The sequence below is a fragment of the Helianthus annuus genome, chromosome 9, assembly GCF_002127325.2.
Source record: "Helianthus annuus cultivar XRQ/B chromosome 9, HanXRQr2.0-SUNRISE, whole genome shotgun sequence".
In the NCBI taxonomy this organism is placed as follows: domain Eukaryota; kingdom Viridiplantae; phylum Streptophyta; class Magnoliopsida; order Asterales; family Asteraceae; genus Helianthus; species Helianthus annuus.
Window position 1 is genome coordinate 167,657,143 of NC_035441.2, and position 16,429 is coordinate 167,673,571.

Below are 16,429 nucleotides of genomic sequence, written 5' to 3' on the forward strand. Positions count from 1 at the left end.
ATCCAGTGAGAGGGACAAATACTATTTGGAGTTTGAGAGTTGCATTTCACTCCCCTCAGATTTTGTATTTCATTAAAACACCCCTTCAAGTATCTATAGATATACAAAAGTATCCTTGCTACGTTATTTAGAAGGCGAGTTTTACGGAGTTCGCTTGTTATAAATCGATTAAGCTTAAACGAACTCGGTCGCGTTTAAACTTAAAAGAGCTTGACCTGAGTTTGTGTGCGAGCTTAAATGAACTTGAGCCGAACTTAAACTCATAATTAACTTAACATGAACTCATGTCGAGATTAAACAAGCTTGAGCTAAACTCGAACTTAAAAAAGTTGACTTGAGCTCAAAGTTAAACTGGAGTTTATTTAACAAACGAGTGCTAAAGTGATCTTCATACATAATACTTGATTAGACTCGGAGCCGAAAAGAGGCTAGTAATAAAAAGTTATATTTTTTATGTATAGAATTATAATAAGTTTATTAAAACATGTTATAATTGATTAATAATTAAGGAACTCGAGCCTAAGCCAAGTTTAAGCTTAACAATACTAATGGACCAAGTTTGAGATCAATCTCTGTTAAGTCAACACACCAAGGTAGAGATCAGTCGAATCTGACTCAACTTATTTACACCCTTTTTTCTACCGATAAAGATTTATTCGGACTAATCAAATTATTAAAAGCTTAGAATTTGGTAAGCTTGTTTTAACAATGTCACACCCCTCCAAAGCCCCACCCCGCCTTGGAGGCGTGACATGCCCAGGATCATAGCCACCAATAATATTGAACAACGTATTTAAGTAAATAAAACCAACCACAATACAATTGGTGTCAAAACATAGTTTGAGTTTACAGCGGAAACAAAACATAAGTTTAATATAAGTTTTCCCACAACGACCACGCCTCCCAGTGCAAGCTCCTTAAGCTAGGGACCTAACGACCTGCAAGGCATGTAACAACGAGTCAACAACAAAGTTGAGTGAATTCACGGTTGGTTCACTGGCTTACTAGCCCGTATCGCGGTCTCCCAGACATGTGTACGAAGGTTAGCATCCGTATCACGTCGCGGCCCTACAGGCATGTGTGCGAAGATTAGTGGAGTGGCATCCTACCTCTGGAGGATGGCCGTGCCTTGTAGAAAGTTCGTGAACTCACCTTTGCTTTTGCTTTGCTCGGTTTGCTTATCTTCTTTGATTGTAAGGGTATTGAATAGAGTTTAGCCTACTGATAAGCCTAATAATCTAATGCACACGAAATTAGGTAAATAACCAATACAACATTTACGACAATTCACGAGATTAAACCCTCACAACAAATGACAAAGTGCAATACTTAACAATTCAGCGGATTCACAACGAATAACAGAGCATAGTCCGACTTCGAACAGCACTCAAATATTCAAGTCGAAATCACGACGAATCAATAAAGTATCAACTCAATTTGAGCAGCACTTAATCATACGTTGGATAGTTACAATCGATCGGACGTTGAATCGTAATAGCGATTGAATTAATACCCTGAATCGTAGCAGCATTTAGTGATTGTGTGTGTTTTTGGACTGTTTCCTCTATAATTCGACGTACACAGAGAGTTTGTGCGTCGTTGTAACTTCCTCAGGCAAGTCCCAAGGCCTGCTATTTATAGCCGAATTTTGGTCTTGCTTACGGACCGTATGCCATATCCCTTACGGTCCGTAAGGGAAGCAGTCTAATTATAAGGCGGCTAAGTTCGGGACTAGGCTTGCTGACTTGAAAATTTCCACCAATCAAAGTTAAACAACGAGTTTTGAGGATAATTATTAGCTAGGTTTTACCCCCCTTGAGTTTTAGGGGTCCTGATCCTGATTCTGATTGTTCTAAAACTTTCAGGGTTTCTGCAGAATCGCTTGGGTTTCTCAATTTGGGTTTCCAATTAGACTAATTAAAATAATAAATAGGACTTTTAGTGAGAGTTGCTACATTCTCCCCTCCTTATAGAAATCTCGTCCTCGAGATTTATTTGAATAAGTAAGGATACTAGTACTAATCTTTTATGCTCGAGGAACTTAACCTGTCTTCTATCTAAAGTGGTTTCTCAACAAATCTTTTAAATTTTTCATTCACTTATTTGTCTTGAAGAGGTACTACCAGCTATTCGTCAGATAGGTATTTCTTAAAGTTGGATACATGAAATACTTAGGGAAGACTTAACCTTAGCCGTAACACTTAAAATAAATAATACAGTAAAGTATTGAGTCTTGCACTTGGAGCGAAGCATCGTTGCGGATTACTGTACAGGTTATAGTCCGGTTTTATCAAAAACTTTTCCCTTTTTAAAACCAAGTTCACTATAACCAATGGCTCTGATACCACTCTGTCACACCCCTCCAAAGCCCCACCCCGCCTTGGAGGCGTGACATGCCCAGGATCATAGCCACCAATAATATTGAACAACGTATTTAAGTAAATAAAACCAACCACAATACAATTGGTGTCAAAACATAGTTTGAGTTTACAGCGGAAACAAAACATAAGTTTAATATAAGTTTTCCCACAACGACCACGCCTCCCAGTGCAAGCTCCTTAAGCTAGGGACCTAACGACCTGCAAGGCATGTAACAATGAGTCAACAACAAAGTTGAGTGAATTCACGGTTGGTTCACTGGCTTACTAGCCCGTATTGCGGTCTCCCAGACATGTGTACGAAGGTTAGCATCCGTATCACGTCGCGGCCCTACAGGCATGTGTGTGAAGATTAGTGGAGTGGCATCCTACCTCTGGAGGATGGCCGTGCCTTGTAGAAAGTTCGTGAACTCACCTTTGCTTTTGCTTTGCTCGGTTTGCTTATCTTCTTTGATTGTAAGGGTATTGAATAGAGTTTAGCCTACTGATAAGCCTAATAATCTAATGCACACGAAATTAGGTAAATAACCAATACAACATTTACGACAATTCACGAGATTAAACCCTCACAACAAATGACAAAGTGCAATACTTAACAATTCAGCGGATTCACAACGAATAACAGAGCATAGTCCGACTTCGAACAGCACTCAAATATTCAAGTCGAAATCACGACGAATCAATAAAGTATCAACTCAATTTGAGCAGCACTTAATCATACGTTGGATAGTTACAATCGATCGGACGTTGAATCGTAATAGCGATTGAATTAATACCCTGAATCGTAGCAGCATTTAGTGATTGTGTGTGTTTTTGGACTGTTTCCTCTATAATTCGACGTACACAGAGAGTTTGTGCGTCGTTGTAACTTCCTCAGGCAAGTCCCAAGGCCTGCTATTTATAGCCGAATTTTGGTCTTGCTTACGGACCGTATGCCATATCCCTTACGGTCCGTAAGGGAAGCAGTCTAATTATAAGGCGGCTAAGTTCGGGACTAGGCTTGCTGACTTGAAAATTTCCACCAATCAAAGTTAAACAACGAGTTTTGAGGATAATTATTAGCTAGGTTTTACCCCCCTTGAGTTTTAGAGGTCCTGATCCTGATTCTGATTGTTCTAAAACTTTCAGGGTTTCTGCAGAATCACTTGGGTTTCTCAATTTGGGTTTCCAATTAGACTAATTAAAATAATAAATAGGACTTTCAGTGAGAGTTGCTACAAACAATCTATAAGTTCATTTAGACCTACGAATTTAAATAAGGAATAATGGATTTTAATAATCCTAACTATTAGCCGTTGGCCGACAACGGTCCCAACTTTAAAAATAACTAGTGGTGGTCCCACTTTTTCATATATTGTAAACCAATGAACCTTTACTAAACCGAAAAGAATAAGGGGACAAAAAGAAATTAAGGTTCTATTAGTAAAGTTCCATTAGTTTACAATATGTGAAAAAGTGAGACCACCACTGCTTATTTTAAAGTTTGGACCGTTACCAGCCAACGACTAATAGTTCGAATTATTAAAATCCATTTTTCCTTTAAATAACTATAAGATTAAGTTGATGAGCTCATGATTAGCTCATTGTCTGTTAAGAGTAAGTTTTCTTAATCAAGTAATATTACAAGTCTTAAGAAGAAAACAATCACAATATTTGGTTGAATAATTGTGAGAAATTCCAAAATATGAATTATTTTATTTTGATAGTAACAAGAACGTCAATTAATATAAGAAAAGGATGAAGGATAATTGTTGTATGACCTATTCAGTCTTTAGAAAACACATTTCATAGAAATAACGTAATTGATAAGCATTGATTACTTTTGGTCCTTTTAGTTTGAAATAGAAGTAACAAAAGAATCCTAAGTGTACTTGATTTTCGGATTATCAAATAGAAGCAAAGTCAAGTTCTATTGTTTGATTTTTTTATGTAACTTGACTTTTAATATTTAATGTTATATTTATGGTTGATTGAAGAAAAAAAAAAGATGTTTTAGTTGATCTTGCTTGCTATTGAGATTGAAAAGTCTTTGGTTATATGTTGTCCACCAAGTTTTGTTGTTGAATTGCTTGCTCATGTGTCATGGTGAACTGTGGACCAATCTTTCTATATGCTTGAAAAAAGATTTCTTTGGGGTAAGTTTTAACAACTTGAAGAAACTATAGGGGGTTAGGTGGGTAATTCAACTTCATAGGTGAGTGATTTGGAAGAGATAAAATTAGGGGGTGTTATTAAGTAATATGTGACGGTGATTGTCTTGTTTTTGTCGTCAATATGTGAAAGGGGTTGGAGACTAGAGTAGAATAAAAGCCGACTGCCGTCATAAGGTGACAGTAAGATTCGATTATTGTGTGTACGGCCAAATACTTATGTTATTTATACATATTTTATTTATTTTAGAATAAAACCTCTATATAAATTAACTCATGGTCATTTATAAAATAAGGAGATAATAGCTAACACTTCAAGGATATTATAGAAAGATTCAAGGATTGAGGTCAGAACCAAGTAAGCTTTGCAAAAGTTATTCACTATTCGTGGTTTGTCAACCGGTATGACTTTTACAAATTAAAAATATGTCACATTGGAGTGTTTATTAAATTAATTAAAAGCATTGTCAATATTAATATTACCAAAGATATAACTTTTTTTATAAATTGTTGTTTCAAATAAAAACTTTAAGAACAATTACACCAAAATAGCCGGTAAGCGGGCAACAAGCTGCGCCGCTACCCATTTTTGAATAGCGAAACCTAACCTAGTAAAAACGAAACCCCGATCTCTAGGAGACGAAATGTTGTTGTGAACAACCCGTTGGACCCGTTCAAGAAACCTGATGGCTTCTGGGGCTAGCGAGCCAAAGGTATCAAAGGCAAAAGGGATAAACGAATGTTGATTATCCTCGCAGGCTTTTGCATGTTTGTCCATTTTCTTCGCTGCCGCCTTTGCAATTGCCTGACCAGGGACAAAACTTGTATCCCGTAAGCCTACAAGGGGGGAAACCCCGGTAAGATCGACACACGCGTGTTTACCTGCATCCCACCCGAAAACTAACACATCCGCAGGGCGCAATGTGGATCTTCCTTCCCTCGGATCTGTCAAAAAGTTTACAGGGGCTTCTTTCTTCACCGAGATCCCCGCCCGTTTGAGGATGTCCCCCAAGACATCCCGCACCCAGTCGTGCCTATACTTAAAACCTGGCAGTTCTTTACAGTGCAGAGCATGCTCCCCAAATTGGTCTAAGCAAGCTTTCCGGCAAATCGGACATTGCTCATCATCAGGGAATATAGAAATCATGAGCCGATATTTTAAGATAGCACGGTATTCAACGGCTGACATCTTTTGGCCTAAGCCCTCGATGGGGATGAACGATAGAAAATCTTGGGCGTGGGGGCCCCGCAAACATTCTAGGACGGCGTTCTGACGAGGGGTCGTACAGAAATCTAATCCAATATTCTGAGCGATACGACAAAACAGAGCACTCGCCAAAGTCTTCTGGGTCTTCGGTGGGGCGGTGTCCCTGTTAGCGAAACCGCCAATATCCAAATCCGGGAGGTGTCTATGCAACTCCCCCAGAGCCATGTCATAATCCCCATCCATCCCAACAACCCCACTCTCGCGCAAGATGTGATCTTGCAGCCCCCACGATTGAGCTCGCGAGGCAACAAAACCGTAAATGGAGACATCCGTGGCCGAGATAAGCCCAAGCCCCCCCATCTTACAGGGCAGAGAAGCAACCCGCCACTGAAAATCCCCAAAAAAAGGGCCCCCACACACCACAATGTCCTCTATAGCCCCCCGTAGCCCTTTATCGAATAAGGATACCGCCTCCTTTACAAACGCAGGTTGACAAGTTCGCAGTCCAAAAAGGAGCTTGGCGACACCCATGCAAGAGCGCAGCAGGAGAAGCTCACTTTGCGGGTCTCGGAGTTGCGAAAGGCTACTCATAAGGCCCACTGCCCGGGAAGCTCGTCGCGCAGCCAAAGCACTAATGAAACTGGGGTCCCGACTAACAGCCCCCCCAAGGAGTCTCACGCCCCCCGTTGGTCTTCCAATCTCCTTCGGGAATAAACTAGCCTCCAATTTTTCTCCATTGCAAGACGACCAATATACCTCTGTTTTTTTTATATTAAGCCGGAGCCCCAAAGGTGGCCCCTCAGATTGAATGATAGCCAGAGCCTTTGCTACCTCAGATGTTTTCCCCATAATAGTACCATCATCCAAATACCACGCGTGGAAGGGGAGGGTGCAACTGTCTCGTATACGTTGTGTGAGGGGGGTGCAAGACAAGGGCGAACAATAGAGGTCCCAAAGGATCCCCCTGCTGGACCCCCGTGGACGACCCAATACAGTCATTACCCACATAAAGCCTAGCGGTTTGCCCATAAAGAAAATGTATCCAAGGAAATATAGATGGGCATTGAATCCAAACCTCCCGCAGAAGAGCTGTGCGATCCACTAGGTTGAAGGCATTGGAGAAGTCAACAGTAAGCATGGCGAAGGCTCCATCATCGTGAAAGGCGTTAAGGAACCTGTTCGCGCTATGGAGGATAGCTTCAGCCCCATCTGGTGTCCCAACCCCGAATTGATGATCCCCCAGGTACCTAACCATCTCTTTCCCTACCTTTTTCATCGCTATCTTGGAAACCAGCCTACGCCAAATGGCCCCGACCGCAATAGGACGGATTCCCCCATCAGGTTTCAGCAAGGGGGTCAGAGGAGCAGAGGCAACGAACTCAGCAAGAGACCTGGGGCATAACCCCCCCAAGAAGACATTGACAACCCCGGTGATGGCTAAAACTAAACCCGAGGAAGTTGAGGACCCCTCTCCACAAAAACTATCCAGCAAGTGTTGCGCTCTGAGCCCATCTCTCCCGCACGAAGTTCCTTTGGGGAATGACTTAATGCACTCCAAAACGCACTCCGCATCAACAGTTAAGGGTGCCTGAGGGATTGTGCCTGCCGGCACAACCGGAGGGGGCGTAATGGGGTGTTTATCCGCGAGGGCCTCCATAGTGGAGGGCCCAAAGGGGGCAACGCCAGAAGAGGACAACACCTTGACCGCAGCTGTGAAATGACCATCTGCCACTTTACGAAGGCACTGCTTAACATTGGTTCGGCCCTCCCGACCTTCGGGAAACGGGTCGGACCCATTAACCACCCCTTTCTCCTTTACATCCTGAAAGAGGGAAGCAACTAGCTCGCTAATCCCTTCCCCGTCTTTCCAGACAGAAAGAGCCCGTTGGATGCTTGAGCACTGTAACGTTTTCCTGTTCCCGGACCGACGTTCCTGCCTATTGGCAGGGCGCACGACTTTTAAAGTACAGCGAGGCAACAAGATATAACTGGATTTATTAATTGAAATTAGCTTGAATCCAACAATGTCTGAAGTTAGTGATTAACCGATGCTTAAGCAAGTTATATCAACCATCTTTTTCAATAACCAAATTAACAAACCTTTTTAATAGCCAAATCAAGATAGTTATGAGGATAAAAAACCAAAACATCGGTTATAGTTTCATTTTCTGTCTATAACCGAATATAGTCACGCTCATCCTTGAATCCATCCCCCAAAACACATTTGAACACCATAAGACACTAAGAATCTAGAACCCTAACCAAGCATGTCCCACCCAAATTATTTGCCCTCCTTTTATAAATCACTCATCCTTAAACGTTCAAACACCAACAATCAACTTAATCAATTTCCAAAAACTAAAACCAAACGTATATGAAACCCTAATTAGATTTCAAAACTGATTTTACGTCAAAACGCACAAATCAATTGAAAAGGAAGAATAAGTGGTGGTGATGCGTTGAGGAAGGAAAAGAGAAACTATATAAGTTATTGAAACCTATTGAAATCAAAGGGCTTTTAGCCCAATAGTATCAAAATGTAGCATCTCTGTATTTTTTCAGAGTTATAGAGTTATGAGAGCATTCACATCCAAAGAACTAAAATGTGAGTCTGGGGTTTTTAAAATATAAAGAGTATAAAAAATGGTTGTGAGTAGAGGAGAGAGAAAATGTTACTGTTCATCTGTATATTTGGAGGGACACTGTTCACCCACTATAATTTTTTAATATATATTGAAAGTGGTTGTGAGTGAAGGAGAGAGAAAAATGTAATGATAAAGGTATAAAAATATTATTTAATTGAGAAGGAGAGAGAAAAAATATTTGTTTTTAGTGAAAATATATTGATTTAGGAGTTGTTTTTTAGTGGAATGTATGTATAATTTTAGGGTGTTGGATGTGAATGCTCTGACACTTCTAGCCTCATTAAAGAGATATTAAGTTTTTTAACGACCTAGTTCTCACCAATTATTATAAATTATTTTTCCTTACTCAGATTTGAATTTTGGACATCCCCTTTAAGAAGCATGTGTCTCAACCAAATGGGCTACCCCACATTGCCTAAAATCCAAATAATGTAAATTTTAAGAGTAGTGTGGTTTCTTGTTAAAAAGGTATAAGTTGTTGAAATTAGAGATTATGAGTCAAGAACTAAATAAAAAAGAGTTTGGTTAATAAATGTACATTCGTACTCAAATAGTATGAATTGGTCTGGTCTTGTGATTACATAATTAACATATATTTTTTGAACATTCGTACTCAAATAGTATGAATCGGTCTTGTGATTACATAATTAACATATATTTTTTGTACTCAAATAGTATGAATGGGTCTGGTGATTACACAATTAATATATAGTTTCTGAAAAAATTATACAAACCCCAATGAAAAAGACTAGTAGGAACTTAACACATGTCACATGGAAAGCGAAAAGTCGTGATATTTTATTCATCTTATCATTTGTTCACACCTGTCGGGATTTTTCCTTTTCCCTCTTTTCGCCGTAATACATAAAACGTTCTTTTCATGTTAAATGTCAAACCAATAACTCCGTCTAACCTGCCATGTACTTCAAATTGATTTCTAATTTATCATATTCATATACACGCTTTGCCTTTGGTCACCGTTCGAAAAAGAATAAAATATACGATCCGTTTAAAACGACAAGGCTCACGGTTTAAAACCTAAGAAAAGATATACCAATGTGGACATGTATGGTAATCCCATTTTGATGTTCCATTGTATAACCGCGTATTATACTCGGCTCAATACTATTAGTTATGTGTCGGAATAGTTACAAATTGAATATTGGGTATACACGTTAGTTTATTAAAAATATATATTAAGATTTCTAAATTTTATATTTTTTTTAATATTTTAACTATTATATATATTTTACTCGAGAAAAACATAAAAAATAAAAACGAAAAAATTAGTGAATTAGTAGATTATTATGTGCCATTAAAAAAAGTAGATTATTTATTATGTTACCAATTTTACTCAAGAAAAAAATAAAATTAAAAACGAAAAAAATTAGTAAATTAGAAGACTATTATGCGCCATTAAAAAAAAAGTAGATTTTTATGTTACACAAGACAAAAGCAAATAAACAGAAAAATAAAGGTTTACGCATATGATTCTGTTAGGGTAAGTATATATGTATTTCTCGGGTAATTGGATCGGGTATATCACCTAATACCACTTGTAAAAGATCTTAAAACTAAAACCATTTCCGGAAACCTGTTTCACCATTTGTCCTAAATGTTTTGAATTTACCCTTGAGTTCGAGTTCGCCTGATATTGCCACATGAAAATCTCAGACATTTAATCTATTTATTATTTATTTATTCTTCTCATTTTTCAATTATGCATGTTTTGTGTAGATGTTCACATTAATCATGTTCAGAATTTTCGTAAAAGTAAGTGGAATATGACGGTAAACATCCCTCTTGTTCAATATGGCACCTACTTAAGGAACATGCACCCGTCCTGTGTCCAACATTGTTTTCAGTGTATAGATTAGTCGGTCTTGGCTGGACCGCGTGGGCTGGCGCCCCGGTCCAGCTCGGATTCATAACACCCTAACACCATCCCGATGGCGCAAGAGAGAAGAGGGGCGCCATGTTCTCATCCGTCAAGCCCATAACGCGCACGAGAAGGAAAGAAACGGGGGACCCACCATCATTGCCAAGCTCGTACTCGCTTGCTGCCCTAACATCTCCTTCATTGATCGGAAAAATGGCCGGCCTCTATCTCGGGCGGTCTCCTTCATTGACCAGAAAAATGGCCGGCCTCTATCTCAGGCGGTTGCTTGCTGCCACTGCTTGCTATGTTTAGCATGGAACTATTAATGTACACAAAAAGGAAAAGAGAAGTGATTGAGCTTATGGGCCTTTAGTTTTTAAAAGATTTAGGCTAGTGTTTGCTTTTAAAATGGGCCGCCAGAAATATTTTTTTTAAAGAACTCGACACGTTCTCATTTCTCGTTTAGTCATTTATGTTATAGGTTTTTGTTTGTTGTTTTTAGACTAAAAAAAGAAAAAAAAATAAACAATGATTGGACAATGAAGATAGGAGCTTTATGGGACATTATCCTACAGCATGACAATTAACAATAAAGCCCCATGCTGACTTGTCGCCTACGTGCTGCAGATGTTGCGTGATAAAGCCCCTAGAGGCTTTATTCCACACCATATAACCTAAGCTTGGGCTCAAAGGCTATAGATAACCTTTGACCAAACAGAAAAGAACATAACCAGACGACCAAAATGAACCAACAAAAACAATTATCAGCAAGTTCAATTCGTAGAGTCAGTGATATTAAACAGAAGTTGAGTCTAAAGAAACCTGGTAGGAACATACTCGTTAATCCTAAGAGGAAAACTATAAAACTCTTCGTTTCGACTATCACCTTTCTTATGCTGAAACGGACCCCACCATGGTACCCCCCTCTCGTCACGTGCATGGTGCGCGTCTAGTGTATTATCTAGTAGCGTACCCACTATCAACGACACCACTGGAGCCGAAGCAAATATAGTGTTCAATATATCATCAAACTGCCCACACAACCATTTCAAGTCAGACAAACAATAAACTGACACGTTCGGAATACGTTTAAATTTAACCGTTGTGGTTCCATAATCCTTACCCATCCACCACCCGAGTGCACGGGTCCACGGCCAGAGTTGCCATCGGTGTTAGTCACAAAATATTGCGGTATTGATATTCCAAGAAATAGAGATAGTCCCATTATGTAGATGTTCCTCATTGAATTATTGTTTGTAAATTGGATAAAAGTGATCCCAACAGAAGCTGTTAAAAAACAAATTCTTTATAAAACTTTCTGCAAGATAATGAAAAACCAAAAAGCGTACTCGTAAAAAGAGTAAAGTACACGGACAGTCCCTGTGGTTAACCAAAATTTTGGATTTAGTCCCTAGCATTTTTAAAGTACACGGATGGTCCCTGTGGTTTGCACTTTGTAACGTAGTTAGTCCCCAAATTTTTTCTAAAAGTACATGGATGGTCCCTGTGGTATGCACTTTGTAACGCATTTAGTCACTAAAAGTTGGGGACTAAATGCGTTACAAAGTGCAAACCACAGGGACTATCCGTGTACTTTTGACAAAAGTTGGGGACTAAATACGTTACAAAGTGTAAATCACAGGGACCATCCGTGTACTTTTGAAAAACTAAGGACCTAAATCCAAAATTTTGGTTAACCATAGGGACCATCGTGTACTTTACTCAAGTTAAAAACTCACCTACAAGACCGTACAAGACACAGTAAATGGCTGCGAATATTGGGAGAGGAATCGATGCGAAGAAAGCTCCAAACTTTCCTGAGGAAGAATTAACACAGTTCTCAAGTAAGACACGAAAATTGAAAAAGAAAAAAAATTAAAAGAAAATATTATTAAAGAAAAATGAGAACCAAATATGGAGAAGAAAAACATGAAGATTGTTGATATTTGAACCACTCTTCGACTACCCACGTGTGTTAACGCAAGAAGACCAACATTTTCACTGTATTTCAAGAATGTACGTACGTTAACTTAATGTCACAAAATAAGAATCTTGATTCTTGAAGATGTGAAAAGACGTGAGTTCTCACACTGATGCGTTTGTTCCAGCGATCGAACCGAATATTCCATCAAGCAGCTGGCCAACACCCTGCAAGATTACGTAAAACAAAAAAGCTATAGTTTTTTTTTTCTTGGAGGTCTAGAGATAAACAAGAACCAAAATCGGAATAATCGAAGGGTGTGAACCTGTAGACCGATGCTTCGGCTGAGAACATGTGCTGGAGGAGGTGTAGCACCCGCGAAACGTGACGCGGCTATAAAAGTTCCAGTCGACTGTACGAAAAGCAATGATAATATATGTAAATATACAGACCAAATATGAAATCAACATATTGACGATGTGTATATATAATCGTAAATAACGAACCTCTACTGCTGTAACTAGAGCAGCTCCCATCATTCCAAAAACATGACTTGCTCTGAATATAGGGGTACCCCATTGAAAAGGATACGGGATCTTAATCCTATATGCGATTAACACGAGTTTGTTAAGAGTTAAAAAAAGGTCAACCAGTTGACCTTTGGTTCTTGGGAAATGTAACGTTTACCATGGAGCAGATGACATGAGGAAAGAACGATCGGTCCTGCAACTGCGTTTTGTTGCATCCCCAACGTTATTGTAAGCTCCAGCTGCAGTTAGTATGGCTGCAAAAGCCCAAATGAGCGCGATACAGACGAGCAACGCAAATCTCTCGAGAATTGGATGTGCAGCTGGATGTAGGCGTTTCATGTACTACAACGTAAGATATACATTTTTACTATGGTAAAAGAACTGTTTACATTTGTACTATGGTCAAACTTTGTTGTTCATTTGGGTTCATAGAGCCGATACCTGTTGAACGACAACCAAAAACACAAGCATAGGTAGGCCGATCTCGACACATGTTGCCAGCTGTACATAGTAAAAGAGATCAAATGAGTTCCTCCCTTTTGTAAGGAGAGAAATATACGAACAAAATGTTTGATAAAAACCAATATACCTGTGGGAAACCCCTCCCAAATAACCCAAGGCCAACTACACATACATAAGGAACAACAATAAGTGGGCTAAGTAGCCTGCACAAACATAAATACGATTATAATCGTTAAACTTCAACCTCAAAAAAAAAAAAAAAAAAAAAAAAAAAAAAAAAAAAAGATAGAAAGAATGATTAGAGAAAGTTATATTACTTTGTGAATTCTCCCCATGACCTGCTAAATCCAAGGAGCATGTTGATAAACGATGAAATTATCAGGGATCCTTGAATAGCTCTCATAGTATGCAGAAATCTCTATCATTTATATAATAAAATCACCGCTTTTTACAAAGAATTATACACAACGTCCCGGTGCATCAAATGGACTTAACTATAAGTTTGCAATATATAGATTAGATATACTTAGTGAGATATATACCTCATGTTCAGATGAGAAATCTTCGTCTCTAAAATCATTTATGATCGACAATATGGCTAAAATATAAGCAAACGATGGTCCCATGACAGTAGGTAGCCTAGTACCAAACAATGCTTGCAAAAGAGTATTTATTCCCGACATGAATAGCAACGCTTGAATCACACGCGCCTTATCACCCTGTATAGCCCAAAAGAAACAAACTTTAGTTAACATACGATGTAACTTAATCTATATTTGTCATATTGTGTCTTTTTGTAAGAGTTCTAAAAGACTCACATGGTCACCGCCCATTCGAGGAACAAGAATGGAAGCGATCATCACTATGCTGCCAAGCATTACTATGTAGTGTTGGAATGCTAGAATAGCGGTTTGTGCTGCATAATGTTAACCATGTAAAGATACGAGTTGCGGTAAACAAATAATAAAAATACTGTTTTCATGACCATGAGGTTAGACAATTTGCATATGATCAAAGCTAAGCACTTGATAATCTCCATTAGCAAATATAAATCTAGAATTCTTAATGTATAGAATATATTGCAATTTTAAAATTAATTTTTCTTTTTTTTTTTAATTACTAAAAGTTACAACTAAACCTACTAATTTGAAATTGAAAGTTAGTTGGCTTGATCTAAGAGTCAAACTAGGTCAACATCAAACTGTATCTTGCCACTATCTTCATCTTTTTTTTTTTCTATGGAGGTCACTAAAGTTTCTGCAATCCATAGCCAAGTCTAATGAAAGTTGCAAATTATGCAACTTTTCACATAAAACACATATATAACTAGAATAAAAATTCATTCTTTTTCAAGAAAAAAAAGGGTTTATAAGGAGATCTAAAAGGGGAAAAAGAAACATGCCTTTCATATACAAAAAAGGAAAAAAAAAATCAAAACTTTAATAAGCTTTTGCAAAGATACCCATCATTTAAACACTTCCCACAAACCAAAATTAAAGATTCAAAATTCAAGATTCAAGAATATTATTTAAAAAGTTTAAAACAAACCCCATGAAGGGTTGGAATGGATGCAGTAGTTAAGCTGCAGAAGTTGTTCAGCAGGTGGATAAGCAGGGCCTCTGGCAGCACCCAGCGGCTGCTGGACGGCGGGCGGCGGCGGCGCCGGAGCTGGTGGCTGCTGGTGGTGGTGCTCGTTCTCCACCATGATCTATCAATCTAGTGACTGGAATCTGAAAGTAGAGCAAAACTCGTGAAAGGGGAGATGGAGTAACTGGAAGCGTGTGGAAGTTTCTTGGGAAGAAGAAATGAGTGATTAAAAAAAGGAAGAAGGAAAAGGGCGGTGAGTAAAACCAGATCATTGGCATGTTCAAACAATAAAAATAATGTGTCCTGGTAGAGAAATGGGGCATTGTCTGTGGAGGTAAGTTCATGAGTCATGACCATACTGTTGATATTAATGAGTCATGGTGTGTTATTATTTTATAATTAAATGATTGGAACAAGGATAGGAACAAATAAGGAGGAGGAGACCTTTGGTCACATGATCTACTAAAAAATATTATGTTATGAAGAACTAAGGGGGTGTTTGGGTTAGCTTATTTTGGAGCAACTTTTGACTTATTAACTTATAAAAGTTAATAAGTTGTTTTTTGAGTGTTTGGATTAGCTTATTTTGGAGGATTTTGTGTGTGTGAGAAGTTATTTTTGAGAAGTCAGAATTTCTGACTTCTCACTTCTAACTTATATAAGTTAATAAGTCATTTTGAGAAGAAATGCCAAACACCCACTAAATTTTAATTATGAAGTATTTGAAATAATTTTTTTAACGATTTAAAATATAGAAAAACCAGAAGGTATATAAGAAATTATAATGTGATGCATGTGAGAAATGTAGAAGGGAGGTCGTGTGGCACGAGAGGAGACATCCCCATTTGAGACTTAGAAAGTGATAGATTCATGAATTTTTTGAAGATAGATTGTTTTTGATATTCTAAATCAAACAAGGTTTTCATTAATATTTTCTATTTTTTCAAACTGAGGGGTTTCCAAGAACGCCCAAAACACCTCTAAATCTGCCCCTGACCTTAGAGTGCACATCCACTTCTAAACGTTAATAAATTCGTTTGGAATTCCAAACGCAAAAGAGTCTAAGGTGGTGGGGCCCTCTACACACAACCAACACTTTTTTAATAAATAAATAATTTTAGTTTTTTTTAAGAAAACTAGAGTCGTAGTTACCCGTGTGTTGCACAAAGACGCGATTGGAATTCAGAACATATAGCACATCGTGACAACCAATAAATAAATTCGTCAAATTAAATAAACTAATATCTAAATGTGTTATGGTATTTGCGTCGTAACTCAGGTCTGAACATCAAAGTAATAAGAAAAGATAAAAAATATAGTAAATAACAAAGGTAAACGAAAAAAAAAAACGATAGAAACTCAGTCGGTTTTGGTGCACTCGTTATAATAAAGAAAAAGAAAAGTTAAAAAATATGTTTAAAAAAGTATCGGCGCATTCGTTAAAAAAAACTAAAAAAGAAAAACCTTCGTCACACTCGTTATAGCAAAGAAAAAAGAGAAGTTAAAAAAAATATGTCTAAAACGGTATTAACGTGTTCGTTAAAAAACTATTTAGGGCTAGAAAAGTAACTTGATTAAAGTAAAAAAATAGAACAATTAAAGTACATGGGTTATAAGTGAAAGTTTACACTAAATGAAAAAAATAGAACAAAGTACGGAAAATCACTATT

The 16,429-nt window shown here is 38.1% G+C and overlaps 1 protein-coding gene across 1 annotated transcript; it reads right to left on the reverse strand.

The window, feature by feature from the left end:
* Positions 1-11,020: 11,020 nt before the first annotated feature.
* On the reverse strand, positions 11,021-15,113 carry LOC110879475 (nucleobase-ascorbate transporter 3). Its single transcript, XM_022127938.2, has 14 exons — positions 14,721-15,113; positions 13,991-14,088; positions 13,715-13,891; positions 13,490-13,590; positions 13,300-13,375; positions 13,152-13,211; positions 12,868-13,052; positions 12,687-12,783; positions 12,506-12,592; positions 12,349-12,407; positions 12,169-12,260; positions 11,999-12,076; positions 11,383-11,546; positions 11,021-11,290 (listed from the first exon to the last, which is right to left on the reverse strand). The coding sequence occupies exons 1-14, from the start codon at positions 14,875-14,877 to the stop codon at positions 11,072-11,074; spliced, it is 1,650 nt and encodes a 549-aa protein (XP_021983630.1). The 5' UTR covers positions 14,878-15,113; the 3' UTR covers positions 11,021-11,071.
* Between the last annotated feature and the right edge of the window lie 1,316 nt (positions 15,114-16,429).